The sequence below is a fragment of the Danio rerio genome, chromosome 20 (assembly GCF_052040795.2).
Source record: "Danio rerio strain M-AB ecotype USA chromosome 20, GRCz13ab, whole genome shotgun sequence".
In the NCBI taxonomy this organism is placed as follows: domain Eukaryota; kingdom Metazoa; phylum Chordata; class Actinopteri; order Cypriniformes; family Danionidae; genus Danio; species Danio rerio.
In genome coordinates, this window is record NC_141040.1 from 38,429,152 (window position 1) to 38,452,500 (window position 23,349).

Sequence of the window (23,349 nt, forward strand, 5' to 3'; positions counted from 1 at the left end):
TTTCTATATCTGCAGGTGACAGGAGTCTATATTGTCATTCCACAAAGGGAAACTGGAACTAATGCTACAGCATACATAACAACTGCATACATACTTCTTGCTCACCACAGAGCTATTTGCTCATGCAAGTATGTCTGATGATCTGAACAAAACCAGGACCCCTTCTTCACCACACAACAACCCCAAAGCATTATCAGTTCTGAGTGTGCCTCACACAGGTGAGTGGGTTTGACAAACCATCTGTAGTAAACACACTCTTTCATCTTTCTCTCATCACTTTGATCAACACTTTCACACGTTTTGCAGAATTTCACCAGACCTGTTCTTACAATTAGCACCAAAAAAAACAAAAAACAAACACTGACTTTACAAAGTGTGCTTCACACAGGTAAGTGGGCTTAACAAACCACCTGTAGAAACACTCTTCTCTCTCTATAAAAAAACACTCCTCCTTACTCTAGCTTAATTCTCAGAGCACTTACAGTTTCTCTATATAATAAACTCTTCTTTCTTCTTTCTTGTGTGTACTGCCTCTTCTTGTTGAATTGTTTAATACCTCCTCAATTGTAAACTGCTTTAAACAAAAGCATCGGCTAAATGACTAAATCTACATGTACTGTAATGTAAACATTCATAATCATATTACCAAATAGGCTCAGCACAAACAGACCCCATTTGATACAAACCAAATGTTTCCCCATCAGAGCCAAAACCTGAATAAAAGCAGAATGAAAACTTAAAACTTAATTGTACACAAAAGACCAATATAGTCCTAACTGTCCTATATAAACAAGTATACCATGTAGTGTCGCAGATTTAAACTACAATAATAAACATATGCGATGTTCTGAGTAGCCACCCTTTAGCCTAGTGTGTTTTGAGAAATGCTTTTTTGACAGAGGAATGCATTAAGTGTAACCTGTGTATACAAATTTTGAGAACAAATGTTTTACATATGAGTGTCAGATCCATGCTTTACCAATCAAAGGTCTTAAAAGAAGCTGCACAAAGATCCAATTCTGCAGTGTGACAACCCCCCTTTCAATTGGACATCTGAAAAAGAATGATCTCCTACAGAGCCAAATCTAATCGTAGAAATATATTTAAAAAATGCTTTTCTGACAAAACTAACCCAGACCACACTACTTGTTCAACAAAGGGTTAGTCTGAGATTTGTTATATATATTAATATATATAATATTAATATTAATATATTTATTCTATATATTAATATAGAACTTTCGGATGGAAAGATTCTAAAGCACCTTCTACTTCTATGTGGATTAAAGAAGTGTCATCCTACATGACTTTGGGAAAAAAAATACAATTAGTTTCATTTTTTTGTGTGATTGCGTTTTTTATTTCGTTTGAAAAAGCATCAAGATTTATTTGTCAAATAATAAGCTTTATTTCATACTTGGATATATAAAGTAATCATGATTCGTAATCATGGTAGCAAAAATAAAAGAAATCAGCTATTAGAAATGAGTTATTAAATCTATTATGTTTTAGAAATGTGTTGAAAAAAAATCTTCTTTCCGTTAAACAGAAATTTGGGGGAAAATATAAAGGGCCACTAAAAATTCAGGAAGATATATATATTATATATTATAAAAAAAAAAAATATATATATATATAAATATATATATATATATATATACACACACATTTTTTTTCTCCCTGTAAATATGGAAAGGGGAATAAATACAATAGAATAAAAATATGAAACAAACTGTGCTTTAACCATCGTTCTTCACTTTAAGAAAAAATATTTTAATTATAGCTACAAAAGTCCTTCAGTCAACAGCACTGAGTGATTTTGTCCTTTTGTTGTTTGATTATTGATAAAAACAGTCGGCAGCAGAAATATTGTGCGCTGTCACTTTAAGAGCAGTGCGGTTCTGATTAACGGTTTCTCTTTCGCATGTCTTTTGATTCTCAACTTGTTTGTTTGTTACATAAATGATTAATAATCATTAAACCCTTCGTTCTGACACAAATTTGCATGTATTTGACCATTAAAGCGCTCACATTATGATGACTTTAAATATGTGTGGTTTGCTCGTCTCTGAGGTACATCAATGAATGATGCGCATCCCGTGCTGCAAAAGTTAGATTTCAGTACATGCTTTTATTCATTTTGCATGTAAAACTGAGCTTTGCAAAGCAACAAATGTGTACAACTGGAAAGGGGACGGTATATGATGCAATAATCATTTCATCTTGATTAATGCTTTTTCATAATTGTTAGAATAAATATATATATATATATATATATATATATATATATATATATATATATATATATATATATATATATATATATATATCTAATAATTGTTATATATATACACATCTATAGAGTTAGACGTCACAGAGTTAGACCTCTTTCTTGACTTCACACAGAAACAGAAACGCGTGCATCACTTTGTTGCAGAGACACTCTTGGTTAAATGCCGGCAAAGTAGAACACGGAAGCAGCTTGAAGTGGAAAGTGCGAGTATGTCTGCGGTCTAGAGGTATTATAAAGTTGATTATAACAACATTGCCATAGCAAACTGTGAGATATGTAGGCGTGGTATTGCCTGGCCGGTATTTTAAGTTGAGGTGCTATTTGTTTTTATATTAGATTTTTTTATATTTAAAATAAGTTTAAGCTACCTCACAGATATGCTCTGTTTGTTAACAGAGTTTTTGAATGTTAAAATAGGGTGAATTAAATAAAAACAAGGAACATCCTGGATCTGTTTCTTCGCTCTTTCTTTCTTTTTTTTATGTATTATAGAAGTACCGGATCGGGTTTCGGTATCAATAGATACTCAAAATCAAATGACTCTGACTCGAGGGCAGAAAAAACTGATCCTGACATCTCTAATAAAAATACATTTCTTGGTGTGAATTTAGACTACAAAATCTGATGGAAAATTTAAATAAAATACAATCAAAACAAACAAACAAAGAAACCTGTACCAAACCCATCACTCACTTCATATATTAAGAGACCCAATTTCCACCAGTACTGTGTGTACTGTTTTATTTTTTGTTTTGTTTTTTGCCTTTAGGGTAGTTTAGATCTCTGAGGTATTAATCGAGTAATTTGAAAATAATGCAAATAAATGCAAGATTTCAAAGAACTTCAATAAATAAAAAAGCATAAGCAATTATTTGGCCTGAAGCAAGTAAAGCGACTCTACATCTAAAACTCCAGCTATAACGTTACAGAGGCTTATAGCAGCTACTAATGCAATTACACTCTAATAGCATCCATGTTTGTCTTTTAACCATCTGAAAATCACACTCAGGCCAAATGTCATCTATTGTCGTTTCATCTTTCATTCCAAACTCATCTCAAGTTCAACTTCCCAGCGGACTCCAACCTTTAAACTGCACCAGTCACAAAAGGTCACAGAATCTCTTCGTGTCCAATCTAAACAATTCCTATGGTTCAGAAAGCGCAATCAGCAGCCAAATGTGGTCACAATCTAGCTGGAATCCCAAGAACTGCAGCAGATTGTTCATAATGCGAATAGTTTGCTTTTTATTTAAAAAATCTTATGCTCATCAAGTCTGCATTTATTTAATCAAAAATGTATAATTATAGTGAAATATTTCTTTAAATTAAACAGATTTCTATTTGAATTTACTTATTATTGATCCATTTTAAAATCTACTTTATTATGGTACAGTCTTCAGTGTCAAATGATTTTCATTTAATAGAAATAATGCTGATTTGATGCTTTAATCCTTCTTATTGTGTAAATTTTTTTGGGGTTTTTTGATAAAAAGAAAGTTTTAAAGAATATCTTTACTAGGTTTTGTTCAACCTAATGCTTTCTCATTCAAAAAATGATACATTTAATTATTTTTAAAAACAATCTGATCTATTTTATTATATGTCACAAATCCCCATATAAATATAAGGCTGCTAAAGTGCTTTACAGTAATTACTAGGTAAAGTTGCACTCTTTTTTTTTTAAAGGCTCCTTGTGTAACACCTGAGGCGCTGAATCAGCACACACACACTTCTCAAATTAGAGAGTGTTATATTATTCTCTTCTCATCATTAAAGAGATGAAACAGAAGAATTACACCATTCTCCGTCATACTCCAAAACCCTATTTAGCCAACCCCACCCACCATCACAAAATTCCTGCCTAATGGCATCATTATGGGCCATGTTCACGCCAATCCCCTTGTAATCTAGGGGTATTCCGCGATGAATGCAGCTTCTGAGGACAAGCACTGAAATGGTCAAAGAGCAGGTTAGTTAAGGAATGAGCTTTGAAAATGTTGAAAGCATAAAAATTCCTCCTATCTCATTTTAAAAGGTTTGGTAACAGCTCTAACAATAGGGAGAGAAGATGCAACTAATCAGAGTGCAGAATTAAAAAGGTTGCAGCAATTATAACTTCAAAGGCGTCAACATGTCAGGTTTTGTTCACAAAAGTAGTTTATTTGGCTAGTTTAGAGTTTTAAAACTACAACAGAATGTAAAAAAAGAGTGCATTTATTTCTTGCACTCTAGGAATACAAAATAATCTGTTTACTTTGGAAGAGAAAGCTGACCGATATTCATATCCACGCAGCTGCCATCATCAAGCTCTTCAAGAAATTGGGAAATTCAGCCAGTCAATAATAATGGTCCCATAAGATGGCAATTCTAATCTCAGTTGAAGACTATATAATTAGTTTTAGGCTTTCCTGACAGTTTTAAGACAACAAGAATGGGCTGAATAGTCTCCAATCTGGCTCTGTATATTCCAAAAGCCTGTGCAAAAGCTAATACTTTGACAGATTCAAAGTACAATATAAATAGCTCCATTTAAAATGAAAAATCCTTGATAAAAGTGAGAATGTGTAAAAATTGATGTTTCCATATTCTGTCAGTTTTAAGTAACAAAGTGTTACTTAATCTAGGCCCCTAAATCACACACATGTACAGTTTTTTACAATTGTTTTGCCACACTGAACTCTGGTGTTAAATTTGAAAAACTCTAGACAAAATTCACAATCATTGACAAAATTGCACATTTTTGCAAAACTCTTTTTTTCAAATGCTTGGATACAATACACACAAGTCAAAGATACATTGTTCACTGAACAAAAATCACCTTTTCAATATAACACAATTGAACATCAAATTGATCCCATTTCAAAATTCAACTTAAACATTACATTTGAAATAATGGTGTATTCACTTAACTACCATGATGAAACTATCAACTACAAGCACTCAGAATAATAATGAACTGTTGCATTACTCTGGATGTATACAGTAGCTTTATGGAAACTGATGTACAATATTGCATGTTTAGATGATGAATGTTTCAGGATAGATCAAATGACATCAGTTACCACAAAAGATGGCCCAACCGGACTACATTATCTATAGATTCCATCCTTATTCCATGTTTAGGGTTTCTTTGTTGCAAGTACCACTAGACAATGTTTTCATATTTAACATTACAGTATGTAAGAAAGCCCAATCCCAATATAGCAGCAGACCAATGTCAGGGCTGAATTCACATTGACAAAAGTTTCTTTCCAAGATGTTTGACTAGCACTGTGATATAGAGGAGAACCTGTGGCCAAATCCATAAGACCAGACTGACTTATGGAAAAAGGAAAGATTGATTTATGGGAAGACAAATCTGATTTATGGAATTTCCGTATATGCAAATTACATATGTGACATACTAGCTCATATGGATTTCACACATATAAAATGCATGTCATACATGTCAAAATATTGAAAAAAAAAATTTTCAACCATTAGAATTACAAATATGTACAGTTGAAATCAGAATTATTATCCCCCCTTTGATTTTTTTTATTTCTTTTTCAAATATTTCCTAAATGATGTTTAACAGAGCAAGGCAATTTTCACAGTATGTCTGATAATATTGTTTCATCTGCAGAAAGTCTTATTTGTTTTATTTCGGCTAGAATAAAAGCAGTTTTTAAATTTTTTAAAAACATTTTAAGGTCAATTATTAGCCCCTTTAAGCTATATATTTTTTGATAGTCTACAGAACAAACCATTGCTATACAATAACTTGCTTAATTACCCAAATCTGCCTAGTTAACCTATTTAACCCAGTTATGCCTTTTAATATCAATTTAAGTTGTATAGAAGTGTCCTGAAAAATTTCTAGTCAAATGTTATTTACTCTTATCATGGCAAAGACAAAATAAATCAGTAATTAGAAATGAGTTACTAAAATTATCATGTTTAGAAATGTGTTGAAAAAATCTTCTTGCTGTGAAACAGAAATTGGGGAAAAAAAATAAACAGGGGGGCTAATATTTCCGGGGGTTTAATAATTCTTATTTCAACTGTACATATATGTTACATAAATATTATACCTATTATGTTGTATATTTTATCTACAAGTATTACCTATACACACACACACAAACGTATTTATATATGTATATAAATATACAGTATGTGAAATCTAATTGTAATTTGAATTATGTTGCACTATATAATGCCATAAATCAGCTTTCGAAATAGGGACTTGCATTGAAAAACACTTTTGTTAAATATACTATATATTATACAGTAAAGCTACATTATGATTGAACGAATAAAACTTTAGTTCAGAGATTTCACTTTCTGTACTATTCCCTCTACACTTAAGTCTAATCCATAATGAAACCTGTATCATTTATTTTAAACAAAAGTTCTGAATGATTGATTGACTTTATTGAAACAGTGTGTATCTTGTGTGCTGGCGATCTAAAGTAATGTTCCTGTAGTATTCATTCATTCATTTTCTTTTTGGCTTAGTCTCTTTATTAATCTAAGGTGGTCACAGCGAAATGAACCACCAACTTATCCAGCACATGTTTTACGCAGCGGATGCCCTTCCAGCTGCAAGCCATCACTGGGAAACACTACCACACTCTCATTCACAAACATACACTGCAGACAATTTTAGCTTACCCAATTCACCTGTCCCGCATATCTTTGGACTTGTGGGGGAATCCGGAGTACCGGAAATAAACCCACGTGAACGTGGGGAGAACATGCAAACTCCACACAGAAATGCCAACTGACCCAGCCGAGGCTCGAACCAGCTGCTTGCTGTGAATCGACAGCACTACCTACTGCGCCACCACATTGCGGTTCCTGTAGTATTTGTATGATGAAAGAATTATGTGAATCAATGATCCTGCAAATGCAGAACTTCTTTAAAGACAATCAACGCAGCTCGCAGAGCTTTGAACACTGGAGAGTCAGTGTCATAAGCAGTGACTGTTTAGAGTTTTTTATCTAGAGTTTTGAAAATTGACATCAGGGTTCTGAAATTTGTGGCAAAAGGATTGTAAAAGATTGTAAACACGTGCAAGCTCAAGAACTAGATTACAAGGGGTCACGTTTACAGGCCTACAGTATGTGTGTATGTATATGTGAAGTACATCACTGTATCTCTCAGGAAAGCAGTAGCACTGAGAGCCCGTGGCCACACACTGATCAACGGCCCAAATTCTCTTTAAAAGATCTCTGCACATCTGAAACTCATTGAAGCCTCTACTGACTATTAACCCTTATTCACTGCCCAAGGGACTCTCTATTTCCTCTTCCAGGTCACAGTCGGAGAGATACAAGATGCATGCATTTCGTCCATCCACACTACAGTATGATCTGAATGAAACAACTTTAAAAAAAATCCACAGGATGTTTCACACAGTACTTGACCCTGGGTTATTGTGTTTTAAACACAGCTTTTAACCCCAGGTACAGGAAGGTTTCATGCTTGTAATTAAGTGTTGTTAGAGTGTTGCAGGATGAAAAGCCAATCGAGTTTCTCATATTCACTGGCAATTGTATACAACTGTTTCAGAAAGATGTCAAATTGTTGTGGGAAAGGCTTTAGATGGAGCAAAGAATGAGACACTCTCATTCGCACCTCTATAATCTGAAGAGTCCATTCAGAAAAAGAAACCTGATGGCAGTATATGAGCATGCCTGATGCAAGAGAATTTATGTAAACAGGTTGAATGTTTTGCTCAATATAATCAATTTTAACAATGCATAGTGCAAATTGTCATCTGATGAAAACCCCTGATTAATTGTTATATTTGTGTAAATTATAAACAGTGTGAAACACGATAACCAAGAGCTCCATGTACTCATGGCTTAGAATGACTCAGGGTTAAATATTTGAAACGCTGTTATTGGTTTTATCTGTTTACTTGAGTTGGATGGGTTTCTTTTTAGTCAAGAATTCAAATCTGCACACAGAACCAACCATTTTATTTTGATCCAGCTCTTTTTTTCCCTGAAAGTACAGTTGTTTTTTAATTTATCATATAAACGCTTTTCAGAAATCTACTCGCAGATTAATATTTTTTTGACAAATAAGCTGCTCATGTCATGTGTTGTCTAAATAATGCATATTCCTCTCCTTTGGCCGCGTTTCCCATCTGCAAGCCTTCGTAAAACGATCTACAATAACAAAAACAAATAGGCACAAGCCTGATTTCAGAACATGATTGCACACATCTGGAATAGTGATTTAGCGATTTTGCGAAGGAACAGTCAATCTCGATCTCCCTCTCTAAGAGTCTTCTTTTGTGTTGCAAATCTTTCGGTTTAGTTACAGTGGACAGCGCATTCTGAAGCAATAACCAGATACAGCATGCATCTTGAAAGAAATTCCTGAGCGCCCCAAGGAGTGGATGGAAAATGTATTTGGCGTGGAGCATTTGGACACTTTAGGTCAGATTCAGGTTGGGAACGGAGAAGGGGGAGGCTTTACATCTCTTTAGATGATACTTTCTTTTGACTCTTCAACGGAGTTAGGAGACTCATTTTTCATCAGTACTACCATATTTACCACAACATGTTGCTTACCCTGCAATTATATCATTTAAATGCCATTTTCTCTTTTTGGCTTTGTTTATATTAGTGAAGTGAACTTGCCTTTGTACTTGAAAAGATTACAAAGCAAAAACACACTCTTAAGTTGACATGACAAAGAATCGACCATGTTGAGAGTGAAATGTGAGTCTTTGATCCATTTTTCAGGGATATATTTTAGATATATTTCAGATGGACAAAACTCTATGGTGCATGCAACTTACTTGTCTGGGACACATATTTAATTATTAGTGCTATAAGAGTATCCTAACTGTCCTGTACAGTTATTAAAGTATGTTCCTTGGAAAAAGGCAGCACTTGCAGGCATCTAAATGCTTCCAAGGTTGTTCCGCCTGAATAGACGGAATGATAATGACAGTGAATTCAGTGCACAGAACATCTGGGCACTACAAACAATGCTTTGATACCTCCTGTAGGTGTGAGACACTAGCATGAAGCAGCTCTCAGCAAACTAACAGATTTGTCATGTTTCTGGCAACAAGTCCTCTTTAAGATGAACTACATTTGTAAACGTACTTGATACAGGATATATTTACTTGTACAACACAATATATGTCTAAAGAAAATGTCACAAAATTATTTTTCTAGTTTCAAGAACAAACCACATTGCATTAGAATTGTGCTTAAACATGCAGATTTATCAACATTTACTATAAGAACATCTGTCAATTTTTAGACGTTTTACTGAAAGACATAGCAAAACATTTAAAATATATATAAAAAAAGAAAGGAGTTGGTTACTTATCAGTAAAAAAAATTCTATTATTATGGGGCAATAAAATTTTTTATTAAAACCATTTAAACGAATGGAACGTGTTTGTATGTACCTGGGTCATGAAACGGCACCAAGGCGAAGTTGTATAGTGGTCTTTGGGGTCTGCTGAGGGATGTTTCCAAAATCTTCGATGCTCCTTCAATCACTTGCACTAAATCATCGTACATGGAGCCGGTGACATCAAACACAAAGGCCAAGGTGGAGGCTCCCTCGGGGACATCTTCTTTTGGGTCCTGGGCTGTTGACAAAACGTTAAGAACTAATATGAGACCAAGAAAAAACGGCGAAGTTATCAAGTCCATCTTGCGATTCCCAACTGCTTCTCGACAAAAATAACCTCGACGCAAAAAAAGAAGAAATCAGCGATGAGCTGAAAGAAATTGACAAAACATTGGTTATATTGACAACAGAGACACTTCTGGGGGAAAAAACTAAGTCTTGAAAAAGACAAAAAAAAAAATTAAAAATTGAGGAGGCACTGTGTCAGATTTCTTCTGACGGTCGTTTGCGCGAGGATGCTTTGAGTTTGTTTTAGTGCGCGCGCGTCCTGCGCCTCTGGAGTTTCTCAACAAACTGTCGCCTCCACAAATGCTGATCCACTATTAACTTCTTTTACCAGACGCGAGAGAAGAAGCACCTCAGGCAAACTCTGACTCGTCGTATTAAGAAGCTTCGCGCTTATTGGTCTACAGCTCTTTTGGGGTCGCGAGGGGGTCTTGTGTGTATTTACATGACCCATGAAGTAAAGGTTTACATTTTACGAGTCTCCATATAAAAAACGAGTACACAATTTTAAAAAGAGCATAAATGAAACCGCTTACATCATAATATGAACATGGGTCAAAATAGAAAATACTTTATTGCCTCAAAAAGAAAATGTCCTGGATACTGTCGAATTTACACACAAGTCTTACTAATCAGCAAATTAATGCACAAAAATAATAATGCCATAACAAAATATTAATGAAAAAAATATAAATAAAATAAATAAAAAATACAATTTCTCTGAACTCAACAGACACTTTGGATATCCATGTTTAACATAATGCAACTTTCAAAGACATAATGGTACTGTACAGTCTGTATTAACCCCTAACCCAAATACAACCCACAGAGAAAACATTTAGCATTTTTATAAATTAAAAAAACATTCAGATCACGATCAACAAGTCATTTTTAGGTATTAAAACCTTTCTTAGGGAACAATTTCCTTCTTCTTTTACAATACCTGAACCACACACACCTGTTTAGCTAAATCCCACCCTAACTCCAAACACGACCCTAAAACATTTGGCATTCTTACATTTAGATGAACGAAAATGTCTCGACAAGTTCAAAAAACTGTCTTAATATACAATGTACATGTATTCAATTCTATGTAATATGCAAGCAATGTAGTGACACATTTTAATGCAGAACTTGGTTGTCTGCGTTTTTGTTCACTTGCTACCACCTAAAGGCAGGCTGCAGATACTGCGATGAGTTGCAACCACTGCCAGAAGAAAATGAAGGGAAAAGCTGCAAGGGTAACTGTGAAATGTGAAGTTACCCTATTGTTGGTGGTAAGTTTTCATGTAAAACGTTTGACAAAGTGGAAAGTTTGCTTGTAGTCCACAAAACTTCGAAAGGATAGGGGTAAGCAGATTTTTGTGAGTAGGCCTAATGGAGCAGTTAAAAAAGAGGAAAAGACAACAGGAGCAAAAACAGGAGCCAAGGGGAAAGCGACGTATGGTAGAAGAATCAATGAACATATCCTGGTTAGCAGTTTTAAGCTGGCTGCATATCAGACCACAACATATAAATGCCACTTTGGTTAATGAGATGGTAATAGTATTTTTTGGAAAAAGATGCAAGAGAATAGAAATGTCACTAATTCACCCACATCTGTCGATGCATACATTTATTTTTTCAACACATTTCTAAACATAATAGTTTTAATAACTCATCTCTAATAACTGATTTATTTTATCCTTGCCATGATGACAGTAAATAGTATTCTACTAGATAGCATATTTTTTAAGACAGTAGTATTCATCTTAACGTGACATTTAAAGGCTTAACTAGGTTAATTAGGGTAGGCAGATTAGGGTAATTAGGTAAGTTATTGTATAGCAATGGTTTGTTCTGTAGACTATTGAAAAAATATATAGCTTAAAGGTGCTAATAATTGACCTTAAAATGACGCAATGACCTTAAAATGGCTTTTAAAAAATTTAAAACTGCTTTTATTCTAGCTTTTATTCGAAGACTTTACCTAGAAGAAAAAAACAATACCAGACATACTGTGAAAATGTCCTTGCTCTGTTAAAAATTATTTAGGAAATGTTTTAAAAGAAAATTCAAAGGGGGGCTAATAATTCTGACTTCACACTTGTTGACACACACACACACACACACACACACACACACACACACACACACACACAAACACATGATGAGTGAATATAATAAACCTTGAAAGCTGTTGCTTTAAACACAGGATCAGAATATTTTGTTAATTCGTTCCATGATCTTCTTTGAAACTCCTGTTAATTTTGAAATTGATGAAAGGAAAGAGGGTAAAAGATGTTTCTGAACGGATCACCACTACCAGAGGATTTCCTTCTGACTTTGAATAAATAATTTAGCCAAGACTGATCGAAACCTCAACCTTGAAAAAGAAAAGAAAAAAAGATGTTGTCCACTAGAGCGCGCCATATCACATTGCATACAGTGAAATAGTATGAAGCAGTAAAAAAGGAAAAAGGAGCACACTTTGAATAAAGAGCAACATATATTCCATGATTAAAATAATTATTTATTTACAAAGACAATTTTAAAATATTTTTTAGAAAAAAAAAACAAAAAACATGTAGCACCACTTACTAATTAATATAACAAAGAAAATCCGAATAAAGACAACCATCAGTCACATAGAATAGTATAAATTATAGTATACTTTAAATTAGTAAAATACAAAATTCTAACAGTCAGATACTTAAATTCTAAAGATTTCACTTTTACACACTGTACTGAGTCATTATCAACGGTCTCTCTCTCTCTCTCTCTCTCTCCCTCTCCCTCTCCCTCTCTCTCTCTCTCTCGAATTGTCCTCTTTTTCCATGTTGACTCAGGTGTGTTGATCTTAAGTCTTCCCTGGCTTGAGCTAATGGTATGGAAACGAGGCAGGATGTTTATGTTGGATATGCCCACTGATCGGCTGGTTGCAGGTTTGAATTAGGGCTCAAAACCAGCAGGTTGTCTATGCTGGCTGATGCCAGAGGTCAAACATATAACAATACAAAAACAAAAATAGTACCAGTTATACATAACTATCTTAACATTTACCGTTTAGGTACAAAAAAAATAAAAAGATTAAAAAAAAAAAGTTGATGTGGACTAAATGTGAACCTTAAACCAACTGTATAACTAACTAGTTTGGAATTTTAGCAGTGAGGTGCCAACCACAATAAATGCATTTTTTTCACTGGGAGGAACCAGAAATGCAATATTGTGCAAACCATAACTGCCAAATGGGAACTGCAAACAATCAAAAGATATAGTTTTCAGCCAAACTCCCAAAACTGTCTGAGAGTTTTTCTTCTGCAACAATTATTCCAATCTTATGCAACCTACCATAGCACCTTACTAAACCCATGACAAACTGTATTACAGTTTTTCTCAGTGGCTTTGGTGCATTTTTCACAACACTATTTACATTTGCACACCCGTTAATGCATTTCTCAAAACAATTAGTACAAACTACAATAAAGTTAGACATCACTGCATTTAGTGAGGTATCCAAGTACAAGACACTGAATATGTATGTTACACTGCATTTGCTCTTTGTAATTCTAATTTATTCACAGCATTGTGCAAAAGAATAAATACACCCTTATTTACAACAAACATAAACTCCCTTTGGGTGAAGCTGTGCACAACTGTAAACAATGTTGCAGTACATATCGGAACTGAACTTACAACATACATAGGTCTGCAAATCATTCATGAAATTGTTCAATTTAGAAGACATTAACAGGAAAACATTCTTTAAATTGTTTTTAAAATTTGTTTGACAGATTTTGACCACTAGTTCAACATTTTTCTATTTAATGACTAAAGTAATGAAATGAGGACCATTAATTTTATATAGAATGACTATTCAGCATTCACAAGTTTAGTTAATTTTGGCTGACACAATATAAGCAAATGATAATGTTATAAATAGCAGAGAGTTGTATGAAAGCAGTTGATGAATGTCCAAAAGTAATTGCAATTTGTTGGAAGGAATGAGAAATTGTGCAAATGTAAATAGTGTTTTGAGAAATGCACCAAAGCCACTGAGAATAACTGTAATTGTAATCATTGGCCTGCCTGCTTATATGACGAAAATCTCATATCATAATCTAAGTTATCTCCTATCCTGAAAATGAAATATATCTTAATATAGACTTTTTCAGTATACTGATCCTTTTCTGTAAATTCTGCTAGGATTAAACATAAAATAACATAACATATTTTTAAATAAAAAGGCAAATTGTAAACATTATATAAACTTTAAACTTGCTTACAAATTTCTCACCATGAGGTTTACATTTCTGTCTGCATCCTTGCGGTGGCTTATAAGATTGTGTTCCTTCAATTAAAAAAAAAAGATTAACATAAACAATGTTTTTTTTTTTTTTTTTACGACAGAGCCATGAAATAAACAATGGTACATTTACGAAACCTTTCATTAAATGCATTTGATATGGACCTTCATATTGTCTAATCTTCAAATCTGTCACTCTGTTCATTTATCCATCTATCTTATGTATGACAACCTATACATTTTCACTCAATAAAAATGTAGACTGGTCATTTATTTAGTAATTTCAAATAAACAACTTAAACCATGTTGTGATTTCTAGTGTTTTCATTTCCCACTTAGTTACACTTCAGTTAGCTGTATTTATAGTACACTAAAAACTGTCGCCACCCATCTGACAGACATCCACAATAGGATCAAGTTTTTTTGTTTTTTTTTTAACATTAGCATATGTTTTTCGTCCTAAAAACAGGACACGGGACACCTTGTCTCATCCGTCCCCACATCCAAACACAAACTGAACAGTAGAGAATGCCCCTCAGCTCTGTAACTCAATAGGTCTAATCTCTAGGATTATACTACACCTAATCCCCACAGAGACCCTCTTTGTGTCCCACTACTACCAATCTGTCCAGTCCACTGCTCCTACACAAAAGCACACATATAAACACAGACATAAATATGTAAAGCACACTAAAAAAAGTTCACCTAAGTGCTCACCTGTACAACAATTCCCTGTGGAGGGTGCATTTGCACAATATTTGCAAACATGTTGCCTTGCGTTTGCACAAATTAAACAATTAAAATGCTTAGTATGTACAATACAAATGTTTTTCACTCTAGCACCTATAGGCTTACAAACTGACCTCAACATAACATCAGTATGTTTGAATAAATGTGGAAAATATTACATTTGACAGTTTTTATCAGTCGCTGTGGTGCATTTACATTTGCACAACAGTTAATGCATTTCTCAAAACAATTTGTACAAACTGCAAAACCTTGTTAATAACCTGCAAAAGCGCGTCACTTGCTCAAAATCGATAGCTCATTCCTCAAAAGCAAGTATTCATGTCAATGACAGTGTGAGTGTCATCAAGATGAAAAGTCCTGACACCATTGTTTATGAACAAGATAGTCAAATGGCTTTGTCATGTTTTCATCATGATAGTTTACTCTGTACATTATTTCCAATGCAAAAAAGCTAGATTTTGGTGACACGTTCTGAAAATGCTCAAGACAGCACTGTATACTATTTGCACAGCCATTTAAAAACTACAGTAAAGTTAGACATCACTGCATTTAGTGAGGTATCCAAGTACAAGACACTGAATATGTATGTTTCACATTTTTATTGCATTTGCTCTTTGTAATTCTAATTTATTCACAGCATTGTGCAAAAGAATAAACACACCCTTATTTACAACAAACATAAACTCCCTTTGGGTAGAGCTGTGCACAACTGTAAACAATATTGCAGTACATATTGGAACTGAACCTACAACATGCATAGGTCTGTAAATCATTCATGAAATTGTTAAATTTAGAAAACATTAACAGGATTTTTAAAAAATTGTTTATAAATATAGCTTGGCAGGTTTTGACAACTAGTTCAACATTTTTGTATGTAATGACTCAAGTAATGAAATGAGAACTAGTTTTATATGGCATATGACATAAGCAGATGATAATGTTATAAAACAGCAGAGTTGTATGAAAGCAGTTGATGAATGTCCAAAAGCATTTGTAATTTGCTGGAAGGAATGAGAAACTGCTACTATGATGTGCACAAATGACTAATTGTTTTGAGAAATGGATTATCTGTTGTGCAAATGTAAATAGTGTTGTGAGAAATGCATCAAAGTCACTGAGAAAAACTGTAAAAAGCCATCACTTTTTGCCTTCATTGTACTGTATATATAAAACGAATTTATTTTTAAGCGTAAAAAAATAACATTTTAAAAGTCAGATTTTCAAAGTAATGCAATAGAAAAAACAATTTTGGTAGTTTTGGTAAAACATTTCACTGAAAACATCTTACAAGAAGCCTCTTTTCTTAGCATGAGTAATATTGTGTGCAGATATACCCCCAAAAAGCTTTATTATTAGTGTATGGATAAACTAAATATAAATTGGCCGCAGTGTATTATTTATTTATTTATTTATACTTTTTAAACAGGAAAATATTAAAAGATAATCAGGCCAGGCTCAGCATGAATGCTGTTTTTCAGCAGGTTCCTGCTCTGCAGAACAAACAGTTAAAATCAGAATTATTAGCCCCCCTTTAAAATTTTCTTTTCATTTTTAAATATTTCCTAAATGATGTTTAATAGAGCAAGGAAATTTTCACAGTATGTCTGATACTATTTTTTGCTTCTGGAGAAAGTCTTATTTGTTTTATTTCGGTTAGAATAAAAGCAGTTTTTAATTTTTTAAAAGCCATTTTAAGATCATTATTAACCCTTTTAGCTATATATTTTTTTCTATCGTCTACAGAACAAACTATTGTTATACAATAACTTGCCTAATTACCCTAACCTGCCTAGTTAACCTGATTAACCTAGTTAAGCCTTTAAATGTCACTTTAAGCTGTATAGAAGTGTTTTGATAAATATCTGATATTATGTACTGTCATCATAGCAAAGATAAAATAAACCAGTTATAAGAAATTGTTATTAAAAATATTATGTTTAGAAATGTGTTGAAAAAAATCTCTCTGTTAAACAGAAATTAGGAAAAAAAATAAACAAGGGGGCTAATAATTCAGGGGGGTTAATAATTCTGACTTTAAAACTGTAAAAACATACAGACAGTCAGACACCTTTAGTGTCTCATTTATCAACACATGAGAACAGTACAATCACCAAACATACAAAATAAAGAGAAACAAGCAACTATCTGAGTGGCCACAGCGATAGTTGACCGTCAGATGATAAGCATGGGATTTTTTAAAGAAGTCTCAGTGTTTTGTTTGTGTATTGTTTTTAGATGTTGTGGGATCTCATTCCAGGCTTACATACAAGAAAGATCTCTGTCCATAACAGCTTTTAAAAGCCGGTAATGGCAGACATCCATTTGTTACAGATCTAGTGGAGCTATCAGTTCTTGTGTCTGTGAATGCGAGAGTGTATGGGTGTTTCCCAGTACTGGGTTGTTGCTGGAAGGGCATCCACTGCGTAAAACAAAATAAGTAGTGAATAGTGTATAATGAATAGTTGGCAGTTCATTCAACTGTAGTAACTCCTAATAAATAAGGGACTAAGTCAAAGGAAAATTAATGAATGAATTATGAGTGTAAAAAAGTTGTAATTTCACTTTTATTTTAAAAACATTTACCTTTTAACTTTGTAAAAAAAAAAAAAAGAAAAAACTGCAAAATAGTACATACATTAGTAGGAAAACAGATACACACACAAATACAAACAAAAGAACATGGAAAATTAGATTAGTGCATGTGGCCCCCTAATGAAGCCTCTATGGGAATGTTATGTGGCTGCCATGTGAGTGGACACCAATGGCGAGATAAAACCTCTCTGTGCTGTTTTTTCTAGGCTTTCCTTTTTGTGCCGTCTGCACATTTTTCAGGCCAGTAATGACGCACCCCACAATGCTTTGTTTGGCACTAAAAGAGGGGCACAAAGTGTACAGGCCACTGGATAATGAAGCAGCCAATACTGTCTGGATGTCACAAGCAGCAGAGGGAGCCATGTGGCACCCACCTACACTCAAAAAAAAATTTTTTAGTTTCTTGTTCAAACTACTTATTTAAAATAAGCTGTAACAACACAATTCTGGAGATTTCGTTGGGACAACTTAAATGTTTTTTGTTCAATCCATTTAATTTAATTCCTTCAGGTTGTCCCAACACAAATTGATTGTGCGGAACCCAGCACTTTTACACAATTTACACACATACCTAAAACCTAACAGTGAAAATCACTAAATGAAATAAGTTGATTTAACTCAGATCTTTTTAAAAAGACTTAAACATTTTTTAAACATTTTTACTGCATTTGCTCTTTGCAATCCTAATTTACTCACAGCATTGTGCAAAAGAATAAACACACCCTTATTTACAACAAACATAAACTCCCTTTAGGTAGAGCTGTGCACAACTGTAAACAATATTGCAGTACATATTGGAACTGAGCCTACAACATACACAGGTCTGTATATCATTCATCAAATTGTTCAATTTTAAAGACATTTTCAGGAAAATAAAGATTTAAATTTGTTTTATAAAATTTGTTTGACAGATTTTGACAACTAGTTCACCATTTTTGTATGTAATGACTCAAGTAATAAAAATGAGGACTATAGTTTTATATGGAATGACTATTCAGCATTTACAAGTTTAGTTCATTTTGACTGAAATGACATAAGCAAATGATAATGTTATGAATAGCAGAGAGTTGTCCAAAAGCATTCACAATTTGTTGAAAAGAATGAGAAACTGCTACTAGGATGTGCACAAATGACTAATTGTTTTGAGAAATGCATGAACTGTTGTGCAAATGTAAATAGTGTAGTGAGAATTGCACCAAAGCGACTGAGAAAAACTGTAATAAAGGGACTAAGCCGACAAGAAAATGAATGAATGAATGAAGCTATATATATAAGCTATTTTTTATATTGTATTTTATTTTTAGCTATTTATTTTATATTTTATTTTATTTTTAGCTATTTATTTTTAATTCAGTTAATTTAATCAATCCGCAGGAAAAATTTAAGTGTAATTTTTAAGGTGAAAAAAGGTCTGGGAAATTGCTTTAACAGCAAGCAGTAAACAGCTGTGAATTGCAAGCAGTGCTGCGGTTATAGATAATGAACTGTTTGTGATGAATAAAACATCATGGTTAGTATATTACCCTTAAGAGGCACTAAACGTCTGTAATGAAATGAGCTCATTAGAGTGAATTAAGAAAGCAGAGATCAGAAAACTGAAACTCTATGTCACTAACTCTGCATTTTATGTAAATAATAAATAAATAAATAAATAAATATATTCAGTGTGTTTGGTTGAGCTTTTATATTTTTGTTTAGCAACTGCTGGAGGAAGATTGATGAAATTCCCATGGTCCATAATACACCCAAATAAACAGCAGTCATAAAGGGATATAATCTGGCAAACAAATGCAAAACAAATTCCACAATCTTTATCTAGCAAGGCCACGGCATCCTCAAACAGGCCGTGTTGTTATCATATGCATGCTTTGTTTACAATAACTCCCTTGCAACTGAAATCTGAAACAGAACTCATTCGTGGTCTCACTGTATGATCTTTATGCCTTCTTTACCATGCAACACATGCAAACAGATCAATCTCCTTATGTATTCCAACTGTCTACTCTTTCATTCAGACAGGAGACGGCGGATGGCTGGCACTGAGGTGAACAGGGGGGCAGCTTCTGTCTCCAGGGTAACTAGAAAACAGAGTTACATAACCTGGATGTGATGCGAGGAAGAGCGATGTGCTGATTTACAATGTGAGGGGGGGGGAAGGGAAGAGGAAAGACTGGCTGTGTCCACTTGGCTCTGGCCTTTTCCCGTTGAATTAAATGCATGACTGTACATAGAGTTGGATTGAAAATGGATTGGGAAAAATGCAGAATAGAATGCATGGAAGAAATTTCACTGGTAGAATTGCAAAAGAGTCAGATGAAATTATTAATAATATTTGCATTTTTCAATTTACTCAGTTGTATAGCTGTACTTGGATTGGGAATGTATTAGAATAAATGTATCGTTTTAAAAGCAATTTAATGTAGAGTATTGCAAATAAAGATCTACATGAAACATTTAAAGAGCCCCTATTTTTGGGTTTTTGAAAATGAGTTTTCATGTAGTGTATAACAGAGCACTAAGTGAATGAAAACATCCAGCTGAGAATTTAATCTGAAAGTGCACAGTGTTTAAAATAATGAAAGGGTCGACTCATAGACGAATAAATGAATAGTGTTGGGTTCGGATCTTTTGCCTGAACGCATTGATGTTGATACAGAACATCACCAAATATGTAGCGGAGCATGCCGCCCCTAGCAAGATGCCCACATTGCCCATGCCTAAATCCGCAACTGCATGTAAGTGTAATTAAAAAGGCTTTTTCTGTAGTTTGCAAAATATGTATTAAATAGTGTGTTGTAACTTGTAATCCCTCCACGCGGCTTGTAATCATTTATGTTCTAGAAAGCAGTGCTTTTACTGTATCTCTCAGGTTAAATCTGTATGGGGCTATTCACATATTGCGTCCAAAACCACGTTGAAAACGCGACACGTGCTTCTACCTTTACCGCTTTAAATGTGTTTCGCAATCCTTTGCCATTTGCCTTTGTTATGGCAATCTTTAACTGTTCATATATGCGCGGCACAATCTATTTTTAAAATAGTTAAACTTTTGCCACTATATGTGGATTAATACTGAATGTGCGCCGCTGTTATTACTTGGGGATAGCGTTAAGAGTAGAGGAATATGTTGGTGTTGAACTGCACTGCTTTATTGCATTCCTGCATTGGGCTCTCACATTCTTTGGGCTACTTCATAACCGCGGTCTTGCTCTGAACCCAATTGACCAATCCCATGAGACTGTGTCATCGGACCAATCAGCGCAGATTATGCGAAGCAGGGGTTTCGGAACAAATTAATCACTGAAAAAAGCATATGCGTGTTGTTGGGATAATTAGGTACTAATAAATGCATATTTTAAGACAATGAAAGGATTTTTGTCTTTGCATGCATATCTGTTGTTGGCAGAACCCCAAAACCAAAATATGACCTTTAATGCATAAAAGGGGCTCTTTAATAGGTATTTATTTTATTTTGCCTGTATATGATTTTTGTTCGTTTTTGCTGCTGACTTGGATTTAATGAATCATCAAGGAGCAGTTTTAGTTAAAAATCTAAATACTAAGGCAATCACTTTAAAATTAAACTTTGTAATTCAATAACTTTGTTAAAGGAACACTCCATTTCAAAAAGGCTCATATTATAACTGTTTAACTGCAACTAAAAATCATCTACTGTAACACTCAATTACCAACCAAGTAACCAAGCCATGGTTCACTACAAAATTTATAACTTCACTACAAAAGAGTCAAGCTTTAAATTGGAAAATTATATAAAACCATTTATCATTTTGAGCGAGATGCTAATGGTCAGATCTGATGTTATGATTTATGTTAAGCTAAGTTAAAAGTACTCTGCCAAAAGTGCCAAAAATGGCAAAACTCAACTGTTTAACTCAGGGACCACGAGCCCTCTGACAAGTGAAGAGCGGGGTGGGGGGGTTGGGTGTTGTGCCGGACGAAAGTAAACAACAGCATCCTTGATTTAACTTTAGGGGAGTTGTAAAAGAGGATTTTTAAAATTTAATAAAAAGGTGGTGAAAAAGGAATAAAAAGGAGGCGGCGCAGTGGCGCAGTAGGTAGAGCTGTTGCCTCACAGCAACAAGGTCACTGGTTCGAGCCTCGGCTGGGTCAGTTGGTGTTTCTGAGTGGAGTTTGCATGTTCTCCCTGTGTTCGCATGGGTTTCCTTTGGGTGCTCCGGTTTCCCACACAGTCAAAGGAAATGCGGTACAGGTGAATTGGGTAGGCTAAATTGTCCGTAGTGTATGAGTGTGAATGAGTGTGTGTGGATGTTTCCCAGAGATGGGTTGCGGCTGAAAGGGCATCCGCTGCGTAAAACGTGCTGGATAAGTTGGCGGTTCATTCCGCTATGGTGACCCTGGATTAATAAAGGGACTAAGCCGAAAAAGAAAATGAATGAATAAATAAAAAGTGGAGTATTCTTTAAAAACAAAACCCATAACTATATTTTTGACCATGTAAAATTTAAGACATTTTAAATACATTTTTAAGACCATTATGAATTACATTTTAGAATTATAGAGAGCTAAACGCTAAGGAGTTTTTTTCCCGAATATCCCAGTTTTATTAATTTTCAAATATATTCATTCACAAACCTTAAAACCATACCAAGAATTGAACAACACATAGCTGTCAAATACTTCAGTCTACAATAATAATAATTTAATAATAAAAATCTAAGTCAGGTCAGTATCTTCAGTAGTAAACGAATGGAGAATTTTTAAACAAATTACTGTAAAGAAAGTAAATGTTATTTTTAAATAAAAATGTAAAGTTTTTGAGATAGATTGTTGGTGACTGTATGCGTGTTAATGGCCAGATTGGGTAGCTATACATGAACAAAGGAAAATTAAGACCTGCTAAAAAAGATTTAAGACCTACAACACAATGTTTCAATGACTTTTTAAGGCCTAAAATTTTAATTTGGAGATTCAAGACATTTTTAAACCCTGCGGATACCCTATATATTACCATGACTTATAGTATTCCAATCTTAAATGGCCATATGGTCAAATTGACCACATGCATTCCTTTTGTTTGATTTTTACTTTTTGCCTATGCCTTTAAATAAGTGTGCCTTCGTTGCCACAATATAGCTGTACACAATTATAGCCTATATTACAAAAAGATTGTATTGATAGGATAGTGGCCTCATAAAATATGGCAAGAGTCATTAAAATCTTAATTATAAAATCCCAATAGCTTTGAATGTATTAAGACGCGACAGTCTTATATAACTGGTAAGAATGACCTCTATGGTCATTCTAGTTTTTATAGAACTCTGGTAGCTCCTGTTTTAATGCTCTAATGAAGAAAAAATAATGATATTAACGGTGAGTAAATTAATAGCAAAAGTTACTGTTGGATGAACTTTCCATTTAAGGGATCCATTTGACCATCCTAACATTACTGCAAACATGTAAACTGATTAATATATCTTGTTTTCGCATAACAACAGCTTTCTTCAGGTTCATATCAGTGCATAAATTGCATAACATTGTAGTACAATCTCCAATCTCAGACTGGAATGCCAAACAGGAATGCTGCATATATGGGAAAAACCCTCAATGACCCTGTTTCCACAGGACTCACTATTCACAACAACAAGGGATGGAGCACAAGGAACAAACAACCTGGGAAAGAGATACCTTTTCCTTCCTAGCAAGTGTCATTGGGTCACACAGTAGTAATTTGGTCACACAGTCATTTGGTCACACATTAATCATTTACAATACAGAGCATGAAAATCTTCT

At 34.1% G+C, this 23,349-nt stretch overlaps 1 protein-coding gene and 1 long non-coding RNA gene across 3 annotated transcripts in view; one reads left to right on the forward strand and one right to left on the reverse strand.

Annotated features, from left to right (window-relative positions):
- Nucleotides 1–10,269, reverse strand: part of hmcn1 (hemicentin 1) — a 139,506-nt gene extending 129,237 nt beyond the window's left edge. For both annotated transcript variants that reach the window (XM_087297224.1, NM_001190304.3), the window contains 1 exon segment: nt 9,718–10,269. In XM_087297224.1, coding sequence (XP_087153350.1) covers nt 9,718–9,967 — 250 coding nt within the window. In that variant the 5' untranslated portion in view covers nt 9,968–10,269.
- Nucleotides 2,775–5,524, forward strand: LOC147839382 (uncharacterized). The gene is made up of 3 exons (XR_015518672.1): nt 2,775–4,446; nt 4,501–4,801; nt 4,849–5,524. It is a non-coding gene; the product is annotated as an uncharacterized LOC147839382 (long non-coding RNA).
- Nucleotides 10,270–23,349: the final 13,080 nt, after the last annotated feature.